At 55.8% G+C, this 24,027-nt stretch overlaps 1 protein-coding gene across 14 annotated transcripts in view; it reads left to right on the top strand.

Annotated features, from left to right (window-relative positions):
- ADGRB2 (adhesion G protein-coupled receptor B2) overlaps window positions 1-24,027 on the top strand; it is an 81,287-nt gene that overhangs the window by 39,956 nt on the left and 17,304 nt on the right. For 3 of the 14 annotated variants that reach the window (XM_056795243.1, XM_056795245.1, XM_056795253.1), the window contains 16 exons: window positions 6,808-6,891; window positions 11,800-11,964; window positions 13,458-13,622; window positions 14,989-15,153; window positions 16,097-16,261; window positions 16,694-16,795; window positions 16,909-17,015; window positions 17,324-17,518; window positions 17,958-18,026; window positions 18,145-18,253; window positions 18,492-18,804; window positions 18,902-19,004; window positions 19,511-19,554; window positions 19,833-19,959; window positions 22,827-22,930; window positions 23,244-23,346. In XM_056795243.1, coding sequence (XP_056651221.1) covers window positions 6,808-6,891; window positions 11,800-11,964; window positions 13,458-13,622; window positions 14,989-15,153; window positions 16,097-16,261; window positions 16,694-16,795; window positions 16,909-17,015; window positions 17,324-17,518; window positions 17,958-18,026; window positions 18,145-18,253; window positions 18,492-18,804; window positions 18,902-19,004; window positions 19,511-19,554; window positions 19,833-19,959; window positions 22,827-22,930; window positions 23,244-23,346 — 2,120 coding nt within the window. The remainder of the gene's footprint in view (window positions 1-6,807; window positions 6,892-11,799; window positions 11,965-13,457; window positions 13,623-14,988; window positions 15,154-16,096; window positions 16,262-16,693; window positions 16,796-16,908; window positions 17,016-17,323; window positions 17,519-17,957; window positions 18,027-18,144; window positions 18,254-18,491; window positions 18,805-18,901; window positions 19,005-19,510; window positions 19,555-19,832; window positions 19,960-22,826; window positions 22,931-23,243; window positions 23,347-24,027) is intronic. The other 11 variants (XM_056795247.1, XM_056795255.1, XM_056795254.1 and 8 more) reach the window with 6 other exon arrangements.

The raw sequence follows: 24,027 nt of genomic DNA, 5'->3' as shown, positions 1-24,027 counted from the left end.
CCTCCTACTTCCATGCTTTTCCAGACTGTCCTTCCCTGGAACAGCACTATCCTTCCAGTTACCTGCATTGACCATCTTGATGTCATTTTTCAGCTATTCACTCTCTCTTCTTATTTTTTAAATAACAATTTAAAAAATCAATCTCTCTTTCCCATGATCCTCCCACCCCCATTGATCAACTCTTAAACAACAAACAAACAGAAACTTCCTAAACCCCTCAGTGTTTCTCTAGATAGCTTGGAAAAACAGATTCCCACATTAGCTCGGTCTGAAAACGTCTGACTCTTTCCATAGTTTAGAGTCATCCTCTCTTGGTCAGGGGGTGAGCTGTAGGTATTCTTTTGGACTCCTGGTTTTGTTATTGCAATGATCAGAGCATCCTGTATAATGCCATTATCATCACATCAATTGTTCTCCTAGATGTGCTCGCTTCTCTTTGCATCCGTTCATAAAAGTCGTCCCAGTTTTTTCTGAATTGGTTTGTTTCTTCATTTCTTATGGCACAGAAACTGTCATGTTTTGAGATCACAGTTTGTTTAGCCATTCCCCTAAAGGCAGGTAGGTGGCGGAGTGGATAGAGGGCTGGGTTTGGAGTCTGGAAGATCCGAGTTCCAATCTGGCCTCAAGACAGTTTTTAAAAAAATTTATTTATTGATTGAAAACATTTTTCCATGATCTATTTTCCTTCCTTCCCCTTTTCTCTTCTCACTCTGGGAGCTGACAAGCAATTCCACTGGGTTATACAAATGTTATCACTTGATACTATATTATTCATTTTGCAATTGACCAATTTTTCAGAACCCAAACCCTCAATCACATACTCATATAAACAAGTGATGTCACATGTTTTACTTCTGTGTTTCTACTCCCACAGTTCTTTCTTTGGATGTGGACAGCGTTCTTTCTCATAAATCACTAGGGATTGTCCTGCATTGCTGCTAGTAGCAAAGTCCATTAACATTGGATCATTCCACAATGTTTCACTTTCTGTGAACAGTGTTCTCTCTCAAGACAGTGACTAGCTGGGTGACCCTGGGCAAGTCACTTAACCCTGTTGGCCTCAGTTTCCTCATCTGTAAAATGGGCTGGAGAAGGAAATGGCAAATCACCCCAGTGTCTTTGCCAAGAAAACTCCAAATGGAATCACGGAGAATTGGATACAACTAAATAACAATAACTTAGTTTCCCATTTTTGACTCCTAAAAGAGCTTCAATAAATAGTCATATATTGATAACCAGCCAGTGCTATAGCTTTGTAAAAGGATATGCGCAGATAGTTTGGAGATTCTCCTGCTATAGCTACTCACTTTCACTCACCGTACATATCTAATCTATTGTAAAATTTTGTCATTTCTGCCTTCATGACATCTCTTGTATTTCTCCCATTCTCTCCACTTGCCCATCCATCGCCCTAGGTCAGACCCTCATCACTTTTTTCTCCTCGGCTATTGTGATTGTCTCCTAATTAGTCTAATCTGCCCTCCACATGGGGATAGAGCCCAGGCCTGGAGTCAGGAAGACTCCTCTTTCTAAGTTCAAATCTGGCTTCAGACACTTACTAGCTGTGTGACCCTGGGCAAGTCACGTCACTCTGCCTCAGTTTCCTCCTCTGTAAAATGAGCCAGAGGGGAAAATGGCAAATCACTCTAGGATCTTTGCCAAGAAGACCTCGAAAGGGGTCACGGAGAAGAGGACGCGACGGAAACCGACCCAACAACAACATCCTTTGTAGAGCTGCCAAGATGATTTCCCCATCTCACATGAAAGTAATCAAAGAGAGAAAGGATCCAAACATACAAAAATATTTATAGGAGCTCTTTTTCTAGGAGCCCAAAATGGGAAACCAGGAAGGTGTCCTCATGGGGAATGGCTAAACAAATTGTGTCACATGAAGGTTGCAGAATATTTCTGTGCCATAAGAAATGGTGACATTTCTGTCAGGCACAGGGTGTGCTGGTAAATGTTTAACAACCAGCCCTTGGGGGAAGGGGGCAGGAATGTATGCAGGACACACTTTTTAGTTTAAAATTTGCATCATGGATGTTTTCTCCATCCATGAATCCTCCCGACTCCAAGCCTGGGCACTCTTATCTGCTGCACCATCTAGCCTCCCTCCAACCTCCCTTTCTGACCCTACTGCCTTTATTTCCCTTTTTGCCTCCCCAGCCAAACAACCTGCCTCGCTGTATATTCCAGGAGGAGATTCCTCCAAACTGCCCAGTGGTTATTTCGTGTGTGCCCTCTGTCCATTTATAGATGGTGATGCCTTCTCCCTGACAGAATGCAAACTCCTTGGGCATAAGGATGGGTTCATTGATTGTTTTGGGGTCCTCAGTCTCCAGCACAACAGCACCTGTCACAGAGTAGGTGCCAAGCCGATCAATCAGCCTTTATTAAGCACCTGCAAATAATCTCGGTTCATTATTTGATTGCTAGAGTGCTTGGGAAGTATTCTCCCTCCCCCCTCGGCCTCTTAGCATTCTGAGAAGCTTTCCTCATCGCGGCCCCCTGCTCGTCCTTTTGTATTGACTTGGTCTGAGTTTTGTAGGTAAACAGAGCAAGGAGGGACAGACCGAGGCCAACCCTTATCCGTGCTGGCTGTGTGATCCTGGGCAAGTCAGTGAACTTCTCAGTGCCCTGGGAAGCCTTCCAGGACAGCGGTTCTCAGAGGTGGTCCGTGGACTCCCGGGGGCTTCCCAAGACCCTTAAAGGGCTCCAAGAGCTCAAAACTAGTTTCATAACAAGACGAAGGGAGCCGCTAGCCTACAGATGGGAGGTCCTGAGTTCAAATCTGGCCTCAGACACTTCCTAGCTGTGTGACTCTGGGTAAGTCACTTAACCCCCATTGCTTAGCCCTCACCACTCTTCTGCCTTAGACCTGATAGTATTGATTCTAAGACTCAAGTTAAGGACTAAAACAATTATAATATAATTTTATTATTTATTTCTAAATATATTATGACATAATATAACATGACACGACACAACACAATATGATATGATATAATATAATACAATATAAATTAAAATACTCCTTCCCAACTATTTGGATTTTAGGACTTCAGAAATCTTATGTGGAAAACTGTTATTACATATAATTAGTAAAATATCTTTAAAATCTAAAAAAAAAAAGCCCCTTCCTTCCCCCTTTTCCAACTATTTATCTGTGTGAGGCTAGATTTCTTTTTTTTTTTTAAGCCCTTACCTTCCATCTTAGGATCAATACTGTGTATTGGTTCCAAGATAGAAGAGCAATAAGGGCTAGGCAATGGGGGTCAAGTGACTTGTCCAGGGTCACATGGCTGGGAAGTCTCTGAGGCCAGTGGATTTCTTCATATATTCTAAAACCAAATATCACCACACACTGATTGCAGAAGAGGATTAGACAATTATTAGACATTAAAGAGATTGATAAAAATAAGTTAAACAATACCACTCTCCTCACTCATTTTATTTTTGAAAAGTTATTTTTCATAAAATATGTTATTTGTGTTAACATGTAATGGGCTAATTATTATTATTCCTAATACTTTTTTTTTAACCCTTACCTTCCATCTTGGAATCAATACTATGTATTGGCTCCAAGGCAGAAGAGGGGTAAGGACTAGGCAATGGGGGTTAAGTGACTTGCTCAGGGTCACACAGCTGGGAAGTGTCTGAGGTCAGATTTGAACCCAGGACCTCCCATCTCTAGGCCTGGCTCTCAATCCACTGAGCTACCCAGCTGCCCCCCAATACATATTTTTAATACTTACTGGTTTTCATTTTGAATGCAGTGAATTTTGATAGCTTTAACCCTCAAAACCGAACGCTCTCTGGCGTTCCATTTTTAAGAGCATAAAGGGGTCCTGAGACCCAAAAGTTTGAGGAGCCGCTGTTTTGGGAAACTAGAAAAAGCATCAAGGAAAGTGTGGATGCCTGCGTTGGTGAGGGTGTTCCTTACCTGGGTGTTTCCTAGACCAATCAGATCACAGATTCAGGCTGCTCTCTTTTATCTAGATTTACCTTTGTACATGTGGCTTCCCCCAGCTGGTGATCTGCAAGCCCCTTGAGGACAAGGAACGTTTTTGGTCTTAAATAGCACAGTGCCTGGTATATGACGGGTACTTAATTCACGTAGGGGTGTATGTTCAGTCTTTTTTTCACTTTGTGCCTGACTCTGCGGGACCCATTTGAGGTTTTCTTGTGAAAGATACTAGAGTGATTTTGTAAAAAATGGACTCGAATACAGGACTACAATCCCCATGAGCCTTTGCTCCACTTCCCCAGAATGCCTTGTAATCTCACCTGGGCTGAGATCGAGAAGGTATTTAAGCAGATTCAAAGGCTTTTGAGGGTCTCTCTCTCTTGGCTCTTTTTGGACTTCCGTTTTGGAGCAGGCGCGTCTCTTGTGTGATGTGAGGTTATTTTGTCTAGGCCTCTGGCCTAGGCACATGTTTCTTACTTGTATATTCTTTAATCTTTAACCTTTAATAAACCTCTAAAAAATATAATACTTCTTGCAGAGAGAAACTAATTTCTCCCTGCCTCAGTCTCCCCATCTCCCCTAAATTTTAACTGTTACAGTTTGCCATTTCCTTTTCCAGCTCATTTGATAGATGAGGAAATTGAGGTCATCAGGGTTAAGTGACTTGTCCAGGGTCACCCAGCTAGTTCAGTGTCTGAGGCCAGATTTGAACTCAAGAAGATGAGTATTCCTGACTCTAAGCTTGATACTCTCTCTCCACTGAGCGACCCAGATCACCAATTCATGGACTATATATAGGTCCTCTGAAGACCTTTTTGGATCCTAAGCTGCCATGCTAACTGTTTTAGGGCTTTGATTCTGAGCAGCTTCAAAGACTCAGAAAAAGTGGGATGGGTGATGTGGGAGAAATCAGGGAAGACTTCTTGTAAGAAATGGGATTTGCTTTGAAAAATAGATACGTGCTGGGCACAAGGGGTGGCACACGTACAAAGATGAGGTCCACTGTGTGTGTCTCTGTGGGTTAGCCTTACCTCCAGTGGTATTCTAATGAAATTTAGTAGCAATTCTCTGGGAAAACAGATAGATGCTCAACGCTTAGTTTCTAAGCTCAATCTGCATTATCACCATTTTCTCCATCACTTTCTTCATTCAGTCTAGACAATCCGTTTTCAAGGTGTAAATATAACGATTGACTTCTGCAGCCCTCAGATACAGCAGAGCCCTGACCCTGCTTGTTAAGGGCATGTCTGTAGGGCTGGAGGGGATTTCAGAGGGTACCCGCCCAACCACTTCAGTTTACAGATGAGGAAACGAGGCTTAGTGGCACTGAGCGACTTCCCCAAGATCGCTCCGAGAGTCAATGGGAAAGGCAAAATTCAAATCCTGGGCCTCTGATTCTAAAGCCAGTCCTCTTAGTAGCTCCCATTTTCAAAGTATTCTTTAGCTTACTAAAGCCTTTCCTTATCCCAAACCTGTCAGGCTCAAAGGCAACACGTCTTTTTATTTTATTTTATTTTAATTTTTAAAAAATTCTTACTTTCTGTCCTAGTAATATCTCTAGGACAGAAGGGTAAGGACTAGGCAAGCGGGATAAAGTGACTTGCCCAAGGTCACACAGCTAGGAAGGGTTGAAGTAAAGCCCTCCTGACTCCATGCCTGGTGCTCTATCCATTGTGCCACCCGGCTGCCCTGGGGGCAAGAGTCTTGCCCAGCCAGTGTCAGGTGTGGGATCATACCACCCCATTTTTCAGATGAGGACACTGGTGTGGAGAGGTTGTGACTTGCCCAAGGTAACGTAGTAGGTAGGAGCACCATCATTCTCATTCCCCATCCTCTGCTTTTCATCTATAACAGTTTGTGAAATTGTGTGGTTGGGGATGTTGGGAAGATGCCCCTTCTCTATAGACATATACACACAGGGCTTTACCACCCAGCATCCTCCTAGACAATCTGGGTCTCACTGTTCCCAGGTTCGTGCCTCAGTTTCTCTTTTTGGGGGAAATCTTGGGGCTGCCCATCTCCTCAGGCCAGTGAGACCAACTGCCACGAACTTTGGTTCCATCATGCCCTAGATGAGGCCGTAGACTACCTACTCGCTCTCTCTCAGTTGGGTGGCTGGCAGGACTCCTCGGTCTGGGGCTCAGGAGCTCCGGCTTCTCCCCTTGGGGTGACCTCAGCAGACACGGCCATCCATCGAGCTGGCCCCCACCCAGGCATTCTCTGCCCCAGAAGGAGTGCCCAGAAAGCACGCTTCTCCTCCCAACCGTGAAGCATCTGAGACAGGTGGAGGGCCTGAGCGGAGGGGCCTGCCAGGGCATTGATGCCATCGTCAGGGAGACAGGCTGGACCATCGAGGGCATGAGCTTTGGCAGCCTGGAGAAGGCGGGCGTGTAAGGGTTCCTGGGATGGGGTGCCAGGCAGGAGAGACAGGCCAGGCAAGGAGGAGACTCTTCAGAGACTAGGAGTCGGGAGTCCTGGATTCAGGTCTAGCTTTGCCGCTCACCGTCTCCCAGTGTGGGCCCAAGAGAGGACCTCCGCTCTCTCTCGGCACTTCAGTTCCCCGGAGCATCGAAGCAAGGCCAGCTGCATGATGTCTAGCTTCCTTTCCTCTCTGCCATTCCCTGCGCTCGGGCCCTCCCCGCTCTGACAGCCGCCGGTCCTGAGGGCCTTTAGACCTCCCTCCCTCTCCAGCTCCTCTTCCTCATGGCTTGTGCATGCTCTCCGGAGACCCTGTGGGCCGTCCCAGACTTTTGAGGATGGGGGAGAGAGGAGAGGCGGGTCCCCTCTTCTCCCCCGGCCCCCATCTCCTGCCCCCAGCTGAGGGCATCTCCATGTTGCAGGTGAGGAGCCGGAAGAAGAGCCGAAGGTGAGAACCCAGTGGCCCAGGTCAGCAGACGAGCCCGGAGTGTACATGGCGCAGACAGGTAACCGAGTCTGTCTGAGTCTGCGGGCCTGTGACGTGTCAGCCCATGTGCTTATAGTGCATCAGGGCGTGTGCTTAGCATGTTGGGGGTTGTGCTTGTTTCTATGTGTCTGCAGCCTGTGCTAGGGCTTTCCTCCTCCCCAGCCCTTTGGGGAGAGCAGGGGGTTGGAGCTAGAGGAGTTTGGGGACGATCTGGGCACGGGGAATTTCACCTGGGAGGGCCCTTCCTCCATGCTGAGTCTGATAGAGCTGTTGACCAGCAAGGAGGGAGTCAGAGCCTGTAGGGGCTCTAGGGAGGGTAGCTGTGCAGCTGGTGGGAAGGAGGGACTGACCACAGGGAGGAAGAGGGGAGCCTGAGGCCCGCAGGCAGGGCAGAGCCCTGTGCCCGGAGCCTTGCCATCACCAGACACTGCGAAAGAGATCAGAGAAATCAGCTTAGAGTCCCTGAAGCCAAGCCGAGATCATCTTCCAGGAGAGTGTTGTCCAGGGTGGAGGTGCGTCTTGATTTCAATATAGAACAGCCCAGTGAGCCCGCAGTCTGCTTAGAACAGCCCAGTGAGCCCACAGTCCGCTTAGAACAGCCCAGTGAGCCCGCAGTCCGCTTAGAACAGCCCAGTGAGCCCGCAGTCCGCTTAGAACAGCCCAGCAAGCCCACAGCCTGCTTAGAACAGCCCAGCGAGCCCACAGTCTGCTTAGAACAGCCCAGTGAGCCCACAGTCTGCTTAGAACAGCCCAGCGAGCCCACAGTCTGCTTAGAACAGCCAAGTGAGCCCACAGTCCGCTTAGAACAGCCCAGTGAGCCCACAGTCCGCTTAGAACAGCCCAGTGAGCCCACAGTCTGCTTAGAACAGCCCAGCAAGCCCACAGTCCGCTTAGAACAGCCCAGTGAGCCCGCAGTCCGCTTAGAACAGCCCAGTGAGCCCGCAGTCCGCTTAGAACAGCCCAGTGAGCCCGCAGTCCGCTTAGAACAGCCCAGTGAGCCCGCAGTCCGCTTAGAACAGCCCAGTGAGCCCGCAGTCCGCTTAGAACAGCCCAGCAAGCCCACAGCCTGCTTAGAACAGCCCAGCGAGCCCACAGTCTGCTTAGAACAGCCCAGTGAGCCCACAGTCCGCTTAGAACAGCCCAGTGAGCCCGCAGTCCGCTTAGAACAGCCCAGTGAGCCCGCAGTCCGCTTAGAACAGCCCAGTGAGCCCGCAGTCCGCTTAGAACAGCCCAGCAAGCCCACAGCCTGCTTAGAACAGCCCAGCGAGCCCACAGCCTGCTTAGAACAGCCCAGTGAGCCCGCAGTCTGCTTAGAACAGCCCAGTGAGCCTTAGAACAGCCCAGTGAGCCCACAGACTGCTTAGAACAGCCCAGTGAGCCCGCAGTCTGCTTAGAACAGCCCAGCGAGCCCACAGTCTGCTTAGAACAGCCCAGCAAGCCCACAGTCTGCTTAGAACAGCCCAGTGAGCCCGCAGTCCGCTTAGAACAGCCCAGTGAGCCCGCAGTCCGCTTAGAACAGCCCAGTGACCCCACAGTCTGCTTAGAACAGCCCAGTGAGCCCACAGTCCGTTTAGAACAGCCCAGTGAGCCCGCAGTCTGCTTAGAACAGCCCAGCGAGCCCACAGTCTGCTTAGAACAGCCCAGTGAGCCCACAGTCTGCTTAGAACAGCCAAGTGAGCCCACAGTCCGCTTAGAACAGCCCAGTGAGCCCACAGTCCGCTTAGAACAGCCCAGTGAGCCCGCAGTCTGCTTAGAACAGCCCAGTGACCCCACAGTCTGCTTAGAACAGCCCAGTGAGCCCGCAGTCCGCTTAGAACAGCCCAGTGAGCCCGCAGTCTGCTTAGAACAGCCCAGTGACCCCACAGTCTGCTTAGAACAGCCCAGTGAGCCCGCAGTCTGCTTAGAACAGCCCAGCGAGCCCACAGTCTGCTTAGAACAGCCCAGTGAGCCCGCAGTCCGCTTAGAACAGCCCAGTGAGCCCGCAGTCTGCTTAGAACAGCCCAGTGACCCCACAGTCTGCTTAGAACAGCCCAGTGAGCCCACAGTCCGTTTAGAACAGCCCAGTGAGCCCACAGTCTGCTTAGAACAGCCCAGCGAGCCCACAGTCTGCTTAGAACAGCCCAATGAGCCCGCAGTCTGCTTAGAACAGCCCAGTGAGCCCGCAGTCTGCTTAGAACAGCCCAGTGAGCCTTAGAACAGCCCAGTGAGCCTACAGTCCGCTTAGAACAGCCCAGTGAGCCCACAGTTTGCTTAGAACAGCCCAGTGAGCCCGCAGTCCGCTTAGAACAGCCCAGGGAGCCCATAGTCTGCTTAGAACAGCCCAGCGAGCCCGCAGTCGGCTTAGAACAGCCCAGCGAGCCCGCAGTCGGCTTAGAACAGCCCAGCGAGCCCACAGTCTGCTTAGAACAGCCCAGTGAGCCCGCAGTCCGCTTAGAACAGCCCAGTGACCCGTCAGTCTGCTTAGAACAGCCCAGCGAGCCCGCAGTCGGCTTAGAACAGCCCAGCGAGCCCGCAGTCTGCTTAGAATAGCCCAGTGAGCCCACAGTCGGCTTAGAACAGCCCAGTGAGCCCGCAGTCTGCTTAGAACAGCCCAGTGAGCCTTAGAACAGCCCAGTGAGCCTACAGTCTGCTTAGAACAACCCAGTGAGCCCACAGTCTGCTTAGAACAGCCCAGTGACCCGTCAGTCTGCTTAGAATAGCCCAGTGAGCCCACAGTCTGCTTAGAACAGCCCAGTGAGCCCGCAGTCCGCTTAGAACAGCCCAGTGAGCCCGCAGTCTGCTTAGAACAGCCCAGTGAGCCTTAGAACAGCCCAGTGAGCCTACAGTCTGCTTAGAACAACCCAGTGAGCCCACAGTCTGCTTAGAACAGCCCAGTGAACCCACAGTCTGCTTAGAACAGCCCAGTGAACCCACAGTCTGCTTAGAACAGCCCAGTGAGCCTTAGAACAGCCCAGTGAGCCTACAGTCTGCTTAGAACAACCCAGTGAGCCCACAGTCTGCTTAGAACAACCCAGTGAGCCCACAGTCTGCTTAGAACAGCCCAGTGACCCCGCAGTCCGCTTAGAACAGCCCAGTGACCCGTCAGTCTGCTTAGAATAGCCCAGTGACCCGGCCCAGTGACCCGTCAGTCTGCTTAGAACAGCCCAGTGAGCCCGCAGTCCGCTTAGAACAGCCCAGTGACCCGTCAGTCTGCTTAGAACAGCCCAGTGAACCCACAGTCTGCTTAGAACAGCCCAGTGAACCCACAGACTGCTTAGAACAGCCCAGTGAACCCACAGTCTGCTTAGAACAGCCCAGTTAACCCACAGACCGCTTAGAACAGCCCAGTGAACCCACAGTCTGCTTAGAACAGCCCAGTGAGCCCGCAGTCCGCTTAGAACAGCCCAGTGAGCCCGCAGTCCGCTTAGAACAGCCCAGTGAGCCCGCAGTCCGCTTAGAACAGCCCAGTGAGCCCGCAGTCTGCTTAGAACAGCCCAGTGAGCCCGCAGTCCGCTTTAGAACAGCCCAGTGAGCCCACAGACTGCTTAGAACAGCCCAGTGAGCCCACAGTCTGCTTAGAACAGCCCAGTGAACCCACAGTCTGCTTAGAACAGCCCAGTGAACCCACAGACTGCTTAGAACAGCCCAGCGAACCCACAGTCTGCTTAGAACAGCCCAGCGAGGCCACAGTCCGCTTAGAACAGCCCAGTGAGCCCACAGTCCGCTTAGAACAGCCCAGTGAGCCCGCAGTCCGCTTAGAACAGCCCAGTGAGCCCGCAGTCTGCTTAGAACAGCCCAGTGAACCCGCAGTCCGCTTAGAACAGCCCAGTGAGCCCACAGTCTGCTTAGAACAGCCCAGTGAGCCTGCAGTCCGCTTAGAACAGCCCAGTGAGCCCGCAGTCCGCTTAGAACAGCCCAGTGAGCCCGCAGTCTGCTTAGAACAGCCCAGTGAGCCTTAGAACAGCCCAGTGAGCCTACAGTCTGCTTAGAACAGCCCAGTGAGCCCACAGTCTGCTTGGAACAGCCCAGTGAACCCACAGTCTGCTTAGAACAGCCCAGTGAACCCACAGTCTGCTTAGAACAGCCCAGTGAACCCACAGACTGCTTAGAACAGCCCAGTGAACCCACAGTCTGCTTAGAACAGCCCAGCGAGCCCGCAGTCTGCTTAGAACAGCCCAGCGAGCCCACAGTCCGCTTAGAACAGCCCAGTGAGCCCGCAGTCTGCTTAGAACAGCCCAGTGAGCCTTAGAACAGCCCAGTGAGCCTACAGTCTGCTTAGAACAGCCCAGTGAGCCCACAGTCTGCTTAGAACAGCCCAGTGAACCCACAGTCTGCTTAGAACAGCCCAGTGAACCCACAGTCTGCTTAGAACAGCCCAGTGAACCCACAGACTGCTTAGAACAGCCCAGTGAACCCACAGTCTGCTTAGAACAGCCCAGCGAGGCCACAGTCTGCTTAGAACAGCCCAGCGAGCCCACAGTCCGCTTAGAACAGCCCAGTGAGCCCGCAGTCCGCTTAGAACAGCCCAGTGACCCGTCAGTCTGCTTAGAACAGCCCAGTGAGCCCACAGTCGGCTTAGAACAGCCCAGTGAGCCCACAGTCGGCTTAGAACAGCCCAGTGACCCGTCAGTCTGCTTAGAACAGCCCAGTGAGCCCACAGTCGGCTTAGAACAGCCCAGTGAGCCCACAGTCGGCTTAGAACAGCCCAGTGAGCCCGCAGTCGGCTTAGAACAGCCCAGTGAGCCCGCAGTCCGCTTAGAACAGCCCAGTGACCCCACAGTCTGCTTAGAACAGCCCAGTGAGCCCACAGTCTGCACAGAACAGCCCGATGACCCGTCAGCCTCAGCACAGAAGTGCCCTGGTACCGTTCAGAGTAGCCTTGTGACCCTGTCCTGCGTGGCACCTTCTGTCCCCCCGTGCCCCAACACGCCGTGTCCCTTTCTCCTAGGAGACCCAGCAGCTGAGGAGTGGTCTCAGTGGAGCGTGTGCTCTCTGACGTGTGGGCAGGGCCTTCAGGTTCGGACTCGCTCCTGTGTCTCCTCCCCGTATGGGACGTTGTGCAGTGGGCCACTGCGGGAGACTCGGACCTGCAACAACACAGACACCTGTCCAGGTACGGCCCTTGGGGCCGCCCCCTAAGTACACCAACACTGGGTCACCAAGGGAGGGGCGTTGCCCCCCGCCCAGCCGCCAGGGCCTCTCATCCAGAGTGGACGTTCTCTGGGAAAGGGTCAGCGACCCTCAGTGGAGACCCTCATTTGAGGGAGGTCCTGTAAGGATCGGGGGCACTCCCATCTGTTCCCAGGCCCAGAGCAAGCATGATAGTGTGACAAGGGTATTGGATTAGGAGTCAGTGGATCTGGGTTTGAATCCTACTTCCTATCACGTAGCACCTGTGTGATGTGGCAACTTTGGGCAAGTGATCCTTCCTGGGCCTCTATTTTCCTTTCTGCCTCCCATCCTGTGACGTGGCAAAGGAGGCTTTGATGGTCAGGGGAGGGCCCAGGGCAGCAGGGATATTCCGACAGCCCAGCTCTGGGGTCACTTTCCCTCCTCCCCTGGGGAAGAGTTACTTCCTAGCCACTGTCCTCCATCTCTGCTTAGGCGAGCGGGCTGTAGACACCGGAAGGTCAGTCTGGCTGTCTGTCCCCAGGGCTGAGAGAAGTCCCCTTCCGGCCGGTCAGCTGTGGGCAGCAGCAGCCTAGGCCCAGCTGTGTGCTGGGAGGGAGTACTGGGCCCCTGGAAAGGGCTGGGGACAGGGCGGTCCTGCTCGTGGCCTCGAGGCCTCTAGGCGTGCCCCTGTGTGTGTGCGTGTCCTTGTCCTCGTCTGTGTCTCTGGGGGGCTGGGAGGGCTGGATCTCTGCCACGTTCTCCACATATGGAGTTCCTTGGCTCCTTTGCCAAGTCTCCAACTTTGGATCCCCTGACCGTGGCCCATGGCAAGGATTGGCCCCAGCTCTCCGATGGGGGTCCTCAGCACTGGGTTCCATGGCCCAGGGCATGGTGATACACGAAGGACACAGTCTTTCCCATTTGACCTAAATTTAAATCCCAGTCCTGCCATCGAATGCCTGTGTGACTCTGGGCAAGTGACTTCTGGGCCTCAGTTTCCTCATCTGTAAAATGGAGAGAGTAGCCTAGATGACCTCTCCGCTCTAAATCCGTCCCTCTCTGACTGTTGCATCCACCCCTTCTCCTGGCTGATAGTGGAGGCTGCGGTCTTGTAGATAACTGGGGAAGGGGAGGTGGTGTTCCTGGCCAACCCTGCCCAATGGGCAGTGGGTGATGCGTTGGTGGCCACCCCTCCCCCGCTGTCAGAATCCGGTCCTTCCTGGGCTTTGCGTGGGGCGGCCAGAGCCCGGCTCTGGAGTTAGGAAGGCTTGGCTCTGTTCTTTGTGTTGTGATGTCAGCCCAGGCCTCTGGGTAGGAGGAGGGAGCTGGGGCCAGGTGTTTTGTGAAGTCCTTCCCCCTCTTGCTCTCGGTGGGAGGAGGTAGTCCTGGGGTCCTGGCTGGGCTTGGGGGGTCTTGGCTTTCCCTGGGATGTGTTAAGCCTGGAAGGGGCAGGGGAGGGGGGAGAGGTGACTTGGGTGGCGTGCTTCCTTACAGTTCCTGGCCTGTGGGAGGAGTGGGGGCCCTGGAGCCTGTGTTCCCGCACCTGCGGGCGGGGGTCCCGGAGCCGGACGCGGACCTGTGTGCCCCCCCAGCACGGTGGGAAGACCTGCGAAGGTCCCGAGCTGCAGACTAAGCTCTGCAACCTGGCTGCCTGTCCGGGTCAGTAGCGCCCACCCCTCCCCTCCTCTTTCCTTTGCCCCCTTCCTCGCCCTCACCCCCCAATCCTGCTGACCCCTTATCTTCCCTTTGCCAGGGCGCTGGGGTTACTTACCGAGTTTATTGGGCAGGAAGGAGCCCGAGAGGTGGGCTGGGGTTTGCTGGGGCTGGGGAGGGCCATTTGGACGGGAGAGAGCAGATGGGGAGACCCGTCCTGGATCTGAGACTGTCCTGGCTGCTAGGGGTAGAAGGGGCGCCCCTGAGGCTTGGGTAGGGAGTCTTTCCAGTGCCTACTTTACCGTGGGGCCCCCAGAGAACTGAGGAGAAAGACTGCCCAGCGCTGTTCTCTGAGGGCGGTTGGATTTATGGTGATGGGCTTGCGGTCTGGTGACTGACATCTCTGCAACCTCTGGCCTTCAGAGTCCAAAGGGTCCCCGAGCCCCGCTCTCAGGCCTGGGGAGCCCTGGCTCCCAATCCCAGCTCTGCCCCCCCTTTCTGGTGCTGAGACCTGGCGCAGAGGGCTTGTCCTCTCTGGGCCTCGGCTTCCTGGTCTGTAACACGAGGGAGTTGGACAAGATCTCCACGGTCCAGGTCCCTTCCACCTTCGAGCCCAGCCTCGGAAGGCCCGATTCCAAATGTCTGCAGGTGGCAGGCAGGGATTGTGGGAGGGGGCTTAGGGGCAGACTTAACCATCTCGGATCTCTCAAAGAGCCCCCAGCCCCAGGGGCAGCAGCCAGAGGAGAGGCCTGCTGCTGGCATGCTTCCTACCCTTCCTGGTGCCTCCTCCCAAAGCGGGTTTCCAAGAAGTATTCCTACTGCAGAGGGGTCTGGAGCCTGAGAATGGCTCAGTGGGCTGCCTCTGGGTCAGGGAGGTTGCTCTGTTAAGAGGCTTGGGGTCTTGGGGTACCCTCTCTCAGCCCCTGGCAGCCCCAGCTCTGCCTGGCAGAATCCACCGAGGCCTTGTGCTCTCCTGTAGCTAGGCTCCGTGCCCGTGGTGCCCTGAACCTGAGCACAGGCAGTGCCCACCAGGTCGTGTCTCTTGTTCTCAGCTGGCATTCTTCGGCTGGCTCCCAGGCTAGGGTGGGGACTCTTATGGGTCTAGGACACCATATTCAAGGAGAGTAGGTGCCCCCCGTGCATGAACTCAGCCAGCTGGATAATGGGAATAGCCCAGATGTACTCTGGAGGATGCAGGTGGGAATCCCAGCTCTACCATTTCATTGCCTTCCAGTCCCTCCAGTCCCCTGCCTGTACAATGGGGAGGTGAGTTAGGTGGTCCCGGTGCCCTTCGCTGCTGCCCTCGCTCCCCCCTGCCTTCTCCTTAGCTCACTAGCTGGCGTCCTCTCTTGTTTATGTCTCCCTGGGGCAGTGGAAGGCCAGTGGCTGGAGTGGGGCCCCTGGAGCCGCTGCTCCGTGTCCTGTGCCAATGGGACCCAGCAGCGCAGCCGCCGGTGTAGTGTGGCAGCCCATGGCTGGGGCGAGTGCCGGGGTGCCCACGCTGATGCCCGAGAGTGCAGCAACCCGGAGTGCCCAGGTGAGGGCTGGACATGCCCAGGGAAAGGGATGGGCAGTGTGCTATGGAGGGGGGAGGCCATGACCGATGCTCTCTGATGGAGTGAAGGCAAGGGACAGCCAGGTGGCTCAGTGGATTGAGAGCCAGCCAGAGAAGGTCCTGGGTTCAAATTTGATCTCTTGACATTTCCTATCTGGGCGACTCTGGGCAAGTCATTTAACCCCACATTGCCTAACCCCTATTGCTCTTGTATATTGATTCTAAGACAGAAGGTAAGAGTTCTTTAAAAGGAAGAAAGGAAAGAAGGAAGAAAGGAAGGAAGGAAGGAAGGGAGGAAGGAAAGGAGGGAAGAAGGAAGGGAGGAAGGAAATAAGGAAGGAAGGAAATAAGGAAGGAAGAGAAGAAGGAAGGAAGGAAGAAAGGAAGGAAAGGAGGGGGGAAGGAAGGAAATAAGGAAGGAAGAGAGGAAGGGAGAAAGGAAGGAAATAAGGAAGGAAGGAAGGAAAGGAGGGAGGAAGGAAGGAAGGAAGGAAATAAGGAAGAGAGGAAGGAAGGAAGGAAGGAAGGAAGGAAGGAAGGAAGGAAAGGAGGGAGAGAGTGAGGAAGAGCGAGCCCCGGGCTTGGGTGTCTGGGGACATAGGTTCAAATCCCAGCTGTGCCCCTTACCACTTGTGTGACCGTAGGCAAGTCTGATCTCCCTTGGTCTTGGTTTCCTTCTCCACAAAATAAAAGAGATCATTTCCAGCCCTAAGTTCTTTCATCTCCAGGCAGGCTCCCCACCCCCAGCTCCTACCCCAACCTTGTCATCTTGGGCAGGGGACCCAAAGGCTAGAGGGCAGGAGGTGGTGGCAGGAGTGGTCACAGGCACGGAGGGAAGTGGTCATTAGTGGGAAGCCATGAATGAGCACAGTGCTGGTCCTCCTCTCCCTCCCCCCATGCCTTATGGGTACCATCCTCCGAGCAGCTGATGGCAAGTGGGGCCCGTGGAACCCCTGGAGCCTGTGCTCCAAGACATGTGACACAGGCTGGCAGCGACGGTTCCGCATGTGCCAGGGCACGGGGGTTCAGGGATACCCCTGTGAGGGCAGCGGTGAGGAAGTGAAGACCTGTAATGAGAAGAAGTGTCCAGGTACCCTCCCGGGCGGGAATCCTGGCATGCTATGGACCAGGGGCTGGACGGGAGGGGGAATTGACCCACTGACGGGAAGCTTTGGGTCAATGAGCCAGAGGAATGCCACGGGCAAGGGAGGTCCGCTAGACCTGGGTGCTGTGCAGAGAAAGATTTCAGCTCGATAGAAGGAAAAACCTCCCAGCGATCGGCTGTCCAGAGGGAGAATGGGCAGCCTCGGAAGGAGGGGGGCAGTTTCTCGTCGCTGCCTCAGAGCCTGGATGATCTTTTGTTGGAGAGGAACCAGATGTCCTCCGAAGTTCCTCCCACCCTTAAGGAAGGCTTTATGGTCTTGAGGTCAACGGGGAGCTTGCTAGGAGACAGCTGGCAGAGGATGCTGTGGGCCAGGGGCGGCCAGGCATCGGGCTCAGGCTGTGCCGTTTCCCTCCTTAGCCCTCCACGAGATGTGCAGGGATGAGTACGTCATGCTGATGACCTGGAAGAAGACAGCAGCGGGAGAAATCATCTATAATAAGTGCCCACCCAATGCCACAGGTAGGCAGCCCCTATGCCCATGCCCACGTGGAGGGGTGCCCTTTCCCCACTGGCTCGTGCTCCTGGTCTGCCTGATCTCTTTGGTCTTCCTCCAACCTGGATCTCATTCCTAGGGTCTGCCAGCCGCCGCTGTCTGCTCAGTGCCCAGGGGGTTGCCTACTGGGGACTGCCCAGCTTCGCCCGGTGCATCTCACACGAATACCGATACTTGCACCTCTCGGTAGGTGCAGCCCATCCGGGCTGTGATTCAGAGGGCGGGCGGGCAGGGCTTAGTGGGATCCGGTCCTTGCACCCAGGGTGCACCCTGTGCCTGTTCTTGCCTCCACCGGCGTCTCTCTGGGTGTCTCTTCCCAGGTGTCTGTGCCCTCCCGTCCAAGTGCCCACCTCTCCCGGGTGTCTGACCCTGTCCACATTGCCCTATCGATGCTCAGTGAGCACCGCCTCTCTCCTAAGTGGGCTGGGGCCGAGGGGGACGGGGTCCGGGGAGGCCTCCCTGATCCCTGCCTGCCCGATCCCTCTTGCCCACAGCTGCGGGAACACCTGGCCAAGGGCCAGCGCATGCTGGCTGGCGAGGGCATGTCTCAGGTGGTCCGAAGCCTGTTGGAGCTTCTGGCCCGGCGCACCTACTACAGCGGGGACCTGCTCTTCTCTGTGGACATCCTGAGGAACGTCACTGACACCTTCAAGAGAGCTACCTACGTGCCCTCGGCGGATGACGTCCAGGTGGCAGGGCCAGGCACTTAGCGCTAGGCAGCCCGGACCCTCTGAGATGGGAGGGGTCAGCGTAGAGATGAGGCCTGGGGAAGGAGAGGGAGCGAGCGAGAGAGAGGCAGGATTAGAATCCATCTCCAGAGTCCCCGTCCTTTCAGCTGGGCCCCAAGAGCTCCCTCCTAGACAACCGCCTGCCCTGGGGAAGATGGCGGGCAGAAGAGGAAGGGATGGATCTCCCCCTTTGGCAGAGCGTGACTCCCGCCATTGAGGAATTCTGGGTCTGGGGTTGGGGCCAAGACAGCGCCAGGGCTCAGAGAGAAGCTTGGTTGGCTGAAGAAGTTGTCCTGTGAGCGGGCATTACACATGCCTTGGTGCCAGCCTTGGTGGATGGTGCCAGGCAGGAACTACAGGGCTCTGGGCACCCCCTAAGATCCTCTCCCTCCCCCTATAGCGTTTCTTTCAAGTGGTCAGCTACATGGTAGATGCGGAGAACAAGGAGAAATGGGATGACGCCCAACAGGTAAGCGGACCTGGGCAGGGGAGGAGAGGGAGGCCGGGAGCAGGGCGAGATGGTTGTGGCCCTGAGCTGTGGGGGGCAGGGGAGCCCCCAGGTTCCTCATGCTGCCTCTGGCCTTCAGGTGTCCCCCGGCTCTGTTCACCTGCTGCGGGTGGTAGAGGACTTCATCCATCTGGTAGGGGATGCGCTCAAGGCTTTTCAGAGTTCCCTCATCGTCACCGACAACCTGGGTATGGGGCAGGCCTTGGGGTGGTGGGGTTCGGGGGGGCCGGGAGCAAAGTAGACCCGCATGGATGAACAGACGACGGGGCTCATTCATCTCCCACCTGCTTTCTTATCTTGTCTCCGTCTCTGCACTCGGTCTCCTTTCTGTTCTGGTATCTCCCTGCCCTTTTCCGCACGTCCTTCCGTGGCGCTCTTCTGGCGTGTCCCTGGGTCCGTACCTCTGCCTTCCTGGCCCCGCTGCAGTGATCAGCATCCAGAGGGAGCCCGTTTCCGCCGTGTCCAGTGACATCACCTTTCCCATGCGGGGCCGCCGGGGCATGAAAGACTGGGCCCGACACTCGGAGGACCGGCTTTTTGTGCCCAAGGAGGTGCTGAGCCTTCCGTCTTCCGGTAAGGGCAGCTCTGCTCTGGGGCTGGCAGCGCCCGTGCCTCTGCCTCCTGTACCCCAGCCCCTCACCCACGCGCTCCCTCTCCCCACAGAAACAGACGAGTCGTCTTATTTTGTGATTGGAGCTGTGCTGTACCGGACGCTAGGCCTCATCTTGCCAGCACCCAGGTAGGGCCCAGGGATGCCCTCCGGATCAGATGGAACCCAGGACCCCGAACTCTCCCATGTGGAGAGGACAAGCCCCGACCCCACTCTGTGCCCACAGGCCCCCTCTGGCAGTCAGCTCCAGGGTCCTGACGGTCACTGTGCGGCCACCCACCAAGCCAACAGAACCTCTCATCACCGTGGAGCTGTCACACGTCATCAATGTGAGTGGGGTCAGGGGTGGTTCATTCTCTCTCCCCGATAGGAGTGGATGGGGGGATCTTGTTCCTTTTGGCTTTCCCGTTCTTCCTGGTGTCTAGCTTCAGTCTTCCTTGCTGCAGTCCCCGCTTTGGAATGCACCTCGCCTCCATGGGTTTCTCCTTTCTCTGTATCGCTATTCCAAGTCTTCCATCTTTTTTTCTTGCCAACCCTCCCCTTCCGTCTTAGAATCACTACTGTGTATGGGTTCTATGGCAGAAAAGCGGTCAGGGCTAGGTAGGTGATGGGGGTTAAGTGACTTGCCCAGGGTCACAAACGTAGGAAGTCTTTCCTACAGCTTTGAACCCAGGACCTCCCGTCTCTGGGCCTGGCTCCCAATCCGCTGAGTCATCTAGCTGCCCCCCATTTTTAGTCCTCTGCTCCCACACTTCCCCAGGATTGAGTAGGGGGCAAGGACAAGGGCCTGGGGACTAGACATGACTCGCCATCACCACACTGTTCTTTTCCACAGGGTACCTCGGATCCGCACTGTGCCACGTGGGACTACTCTAGAGCGTGAGTGCGTGGGTGCCCAGGGCTGGGCCCGGGGAGGGTGGCGATGGTGGTCCTGCCATTCAGGGACGGCAGGCCCGGGGGCACCTTCATCCCTGAGGGCCCAGCCTCTTGCCGAGTAAACTTGGTCACCCTCACTCTTCTGCTCTCCCTACCAACTGGTGCCTGGGTACCCAGGTGCTTTGTGTCCTGGCCATCTAGGTGGCTCCTCCATCTCCCTGGCTTCAACGTGCCCTCGGCCAGGGGCACGAGGGACAGCCAGGATGCTTCCCCACTTCTAGGGATGCCAGCTCTGGGGAGTGGGACACGGAAAGCTGCCAGACCCTGGAGACCCAGCAGGCCCACACTCGGTGCCAGTGCCAACAGCTGTCCACCTTTGCTGTGCTCGCCCAGTTGCCCAAGGACCTGGTGAGGGGGTGTGTGCACGTGTGTGAATGAGAAAGCCATCACAGTGCATCCATGTTCACGTACATGGGTACCAGAACATACCTGTCCAGTAGATGCAGGGGCGAGTCTCCTTCTCCCCTGCCTCTGCCCACCAGCTCGCTCACTTCCTCACTGCCCTGGGATGCCCATGGCGGTGCCCCTGCTAATGACTTAGGGCAAGTCCCTGCCCCATCCTGAGGCTCGGTTTCCCTGTCTGTAAAACGACAGGGTCAGACTTCTCTGCTGACACACTGTATTCTAAGGCCTCTTCTTATTTTTGTCCATGTTCTAAGTTTCTTTACAATTATACCAGTCCAATTTCTGAGAGTTTTCTTAGCCTTGATAGCCATCGTTCTAGGGCCCCCCAGCTCTGAGAGTCTGTGTTCTCAGTTCCTTCCCAGTCCTGGCCTCCTAGTTCTAGGGCCCCCCAGTTCTGAGAGTCTGTGTTCTCAGTTCCTTCCCAGTCCTGGCCTCCTAGTTCTAGGGACCCCCCCCCCAGCTCCGAGAGTCTGTGTTCTCAGTTCCTTCCCAGTCCTGGCCTCCTAGTTCTAGGGACCCCCCCCCCAGCTCTGATAGTCTGTGTTCTCAGTTCCTTCCCAGTCCTGGCCTCCTAGTTCTAGGGCCCCCCCCCAGCTCTGAGAGTCTGTGTTCTCAGTTCCTTCCCAGTCCTGGCCTCCTAGTTCTAGGGACCCCCCCCCAGCTCCGAGAGTCTGTGTTCTCAGTTCCTTCCCAGTCCTGGCCTCCTAGTTCTAGGGACCCCCCCCCCAGCTCTGATAGTCTGTGTTCTCAGTTCCTTCCCAGTCCTGGCCTCCTAGTTCTAGGGCCCCCCCCCCCAGCTCTGAGAGTCTGTGTTCTCAGTTCCTTCCCAGTCCTGGCCTCCTAGTTCTAGGGCCCCCCAGTTCTGAGAGTCTGTGTTCTCAGTTCCTTCCCAGTCCTGGCCTCCTAGTTCTAGGGCCCCCCAGTTCTGAGAGTCTGTGTTCTCAGTTCCTTCCCAGTCCTGGCCTCCTAGTTCTAGGGCCCCCCAGTTCTGAGAGTCTGTGTTCTCAGTTCCTTCCCAGTCCTGGCCTCCTAGTTCTAGGGCCCCCCAGCTCTGAGAGTCTGTGTTCTCAGTTCCTTCCCAGTCCTGGCCTCCTAGTTCTAGGCCCCCCAGCTTTGAGAGTCTGTGTTCTCAGTTCCTTCTCAGTCCTGGCCTCCTAGTTCTAGGGCCCCCCAGTTCTGAGAGTCTGTGTTCTCAGTTCCTTCCCAGTCCTGGCCTCCTAGTTCTAGGGCCCCCCAGTTCTGAGAGTCTGTGTTCTCAGTTCCTTCCCAGTCCTGGCCTCCTAGTTCTAGGGCCCCCCAGCTCTGAGAGTCTGTGTTCTCAGTTCCTTCCCAGTCCTGGCCTCCTAGTTCTAGGGCCCCCCAGCTCTGAGAGTCTGTGTTCTCAGTTCCTTCCCAGTCCTGGCCTCCTAGTTCTAGGCCCCCCAGCTCCGAGAGTCTGTGTTCTCAGTTCCTTCCCAGTCCTGGCCTCCTAGTTCTAGGGACCCCCCCCCCAGCTCTGATAGTCTGTGTTCTCAGTTCCTTCCCAGTCCTGGCCTCCTAGTTCTAGGGCCCCCCCCCAGCTCTGAGAGTCTGTGTTCTCAGTTCCTTCCCAGTCCTGGCCTCCTAGTTCTAGGGACCCCCCCCCCCAGCTCCGAGAGTCTGTGTTCTCAGTTCCTTCCCAGTCCTGGCCTCCTAGTTCTAGGGACCCCCCCCCCCCCAGCTCTGATAGTCTGTGTTCTCAGTTCCTTCCCAGTCCTGGCCTCCTAGTTCTAGGGCCCCCCCCCCCAGCTCTGAGAGTCTGTGTTCTCAGTTCCTTCCCAGTCCTGGCCTCCTAGTTCTAGGGCCCCCCAGTTCTGAGAGTCTGTGTTCTCAGTTCCTTCCCAGTCCTGGCCTCCTAGTTCTAGGGCCCCCCAGTTCTGAGAGTCTGTGTTCTCAGTTCCTTCCCAGTCCTGGCCTCCTAGTTCTAGGGCCCCCCAGTTCTGAGAGTCTGTGTTCTCAGTTCCTTCCCAGTCCTGGCCTCCTAGTTCTAGGGCCCCCCAGCTCTGAGAGTCTGTGTTCTCAGTTCCTTCCCAGTCCTGGCCTCCTAGTTCTAGGCCCCCCAGCTTTGAGAGTCTGTGTTCTCAGTTCCTTCTCAGTCCTGGCCTCCTAGTTCTAGGGCCCCCCAGTTCTGAGAGTCTGTGTTCTCAGTTCCTTCCCAGTCCTGGCCTCCTAGTTCTAGGGCCCCCCAGTTCTGAGAGTCTGTGTTCTCAGTTCCTTCCCAGTCCTGGCCTCCTAGTTCTAGGGCCCCCCAGCTCTGAGAGTCTGTGTTCTCAGTTCCTTCCCAGTCCTGGCCTCCTAGTTCTAGGGCCCCCCAGCTCTGAGAGTCTGTGTTCTCAGTTCCTTCCCAGTCCTGGCCTCCTAGTTCTAGGCCCCCCAGCTCCGAGAGTCTGTGTTCTCAGTTCCTTCCCAGTCCTGGCCTCCTAGTTCTAGGGCCCCCCACCTCTGAGAGTCTGTGTTCTCAGTTCCTTCCCAGTCCTGGCCTCCTAGTTCTAGGGCCCCCCAGTTCTGAGAGTCTGTGTTCTCAGTTCCTTCCCAGTCCTGGCCTCCTAGTTCTAGGGCCCCCCAGCTCTGATAGTCTGTGTTCTCAGTTCCTTCCCAGTCCTGGCCTCCTAGTTCTAGGGACCCCCCAGCTCTGAGAGTCTGTGTTCTCAGTTCCTTCCCAGTCCTGGCCTCCTAGTTCTAGGGACCCCCCCCAGCTCTGATAGCCCCCGGGCTCTGGAGGATTCCGGTGACTCGCACATGGATACCCCAGCATGGACAATGCCCTCTGACACCTCTTCTCTCTGGCCTAGAGTCTGGAGCTCTCAGGCACCCCCTCTGTGCCCCTCATGATCGGCTGTGCTGTCTCCTGCATGGCCCTGCTCACCCTTCTTGCCATCTACGCTGCCTTTTGGAGGTGGGTGCATGCCCATGTGGGTTCAAGGGGCAGGGAAGGGGGTGGCGAGGGGCCAAGACAGAGTCCAGTCAGCCTCGCCCCTGCCAAGTCCCAGGAGCCTGGGTTCTAGAGTCAGGGGCCCTGGGCTGCAGGTGGGGGTGCTATGAAGAAGGCCCTTTGTAAAATGTAAAGTACCCGAAGACTGCGAGGGCTGGCGGGGCCTGGAAGGGGGGCCCCGAGAGTGCTCTGAGCGCAGGTGTGCCCAGCCCGGGTGGGGAGGGGTGCCCCTGGCCCTCCAGGGGGCGCCTCTCCCCATGCCTCTTCTGCCCCCCAGGTTCATCAAGTCAGAACGCTCCATCATCCTCTTGAATTTCTGCGTCTCCATCCTGGCTTCCAACGTGCTCATCCTGGTGGGGCAGTCCCAGATTCTGAGCAAGGCAGGTGTCGGGGGGCCTCGGGGTGCGAGCCTGGATAGAATGTTGGGGGGCAGGTATCTCTGTGTGCATGGGGGGATGTGTCGGGGTGTGTGTACCCGCCGGTTAGTACAGGCGTGTTTGCTTCCTTGGGGGAAAGGATGCACCCCCTTTCCCCGTGACAGCAGAGGCTTGGAGTCTGTGTCTGTCCCTGGAGTGGCGTCTGAGCGTGGGTGGCCTCCCCGCCTCTCCCAGCTGCCTGTGCGTGTCACCAGGCCTGTGTCGTGCTGTGTGTGGGCGCTGGAAGTGGGGGGCGCTCTGGGAGGCTCTGGCACTGCTGGGAAGAGGGAGGGCTGGGGGTAGGTGGCAGCACAGCCAGCACCCCGTGCTCCCCAGGAGCCCGAAGCCGGTGCCAGGGGGCCGTGCCCGCCCGATCGGACGAGGCCGGGCTGCGAGGGGCCTCGTGAAGGGCCTTAGCTTTGGCGTCCAGGGTTCGGGCTCACCCTCACACGGCCTTGTCCCGGCTCCTTTCTCAAGACGGGCGAGAGGCCCGGCCTCTGGCTCTGTGCCGGGGGCCGCTTGTTTAACCCGCGCCCGTGTCCCCGGGTGTTCCATGGGGGCACCGCCTGGGTCGCGCCTCTGGTCCCCTTTGTGCCCGTCCTCGCGGCGGCGTGCCCTCGCCGGCCGCCACGCCTGGCCTCCGCC

The sequence above is a fragment of the Monodelphis domestica genome, chromosome 4 (genome assembly GCF_027887165.1).
Source record: "Monodelphis domestica isolate mMonDom1 chromosome 4, mMonDom1.pri, whole genome shotgun sequence".
NCBI lineage: Eukaryota > Metazoa > Chordata > Mammalia > Didelphimorphia > Didelphidae > Monodelphis > Monodelphis domestica.
This window is presented reverse-complemented; position numbering and strand designations above follow the sequence as displayed.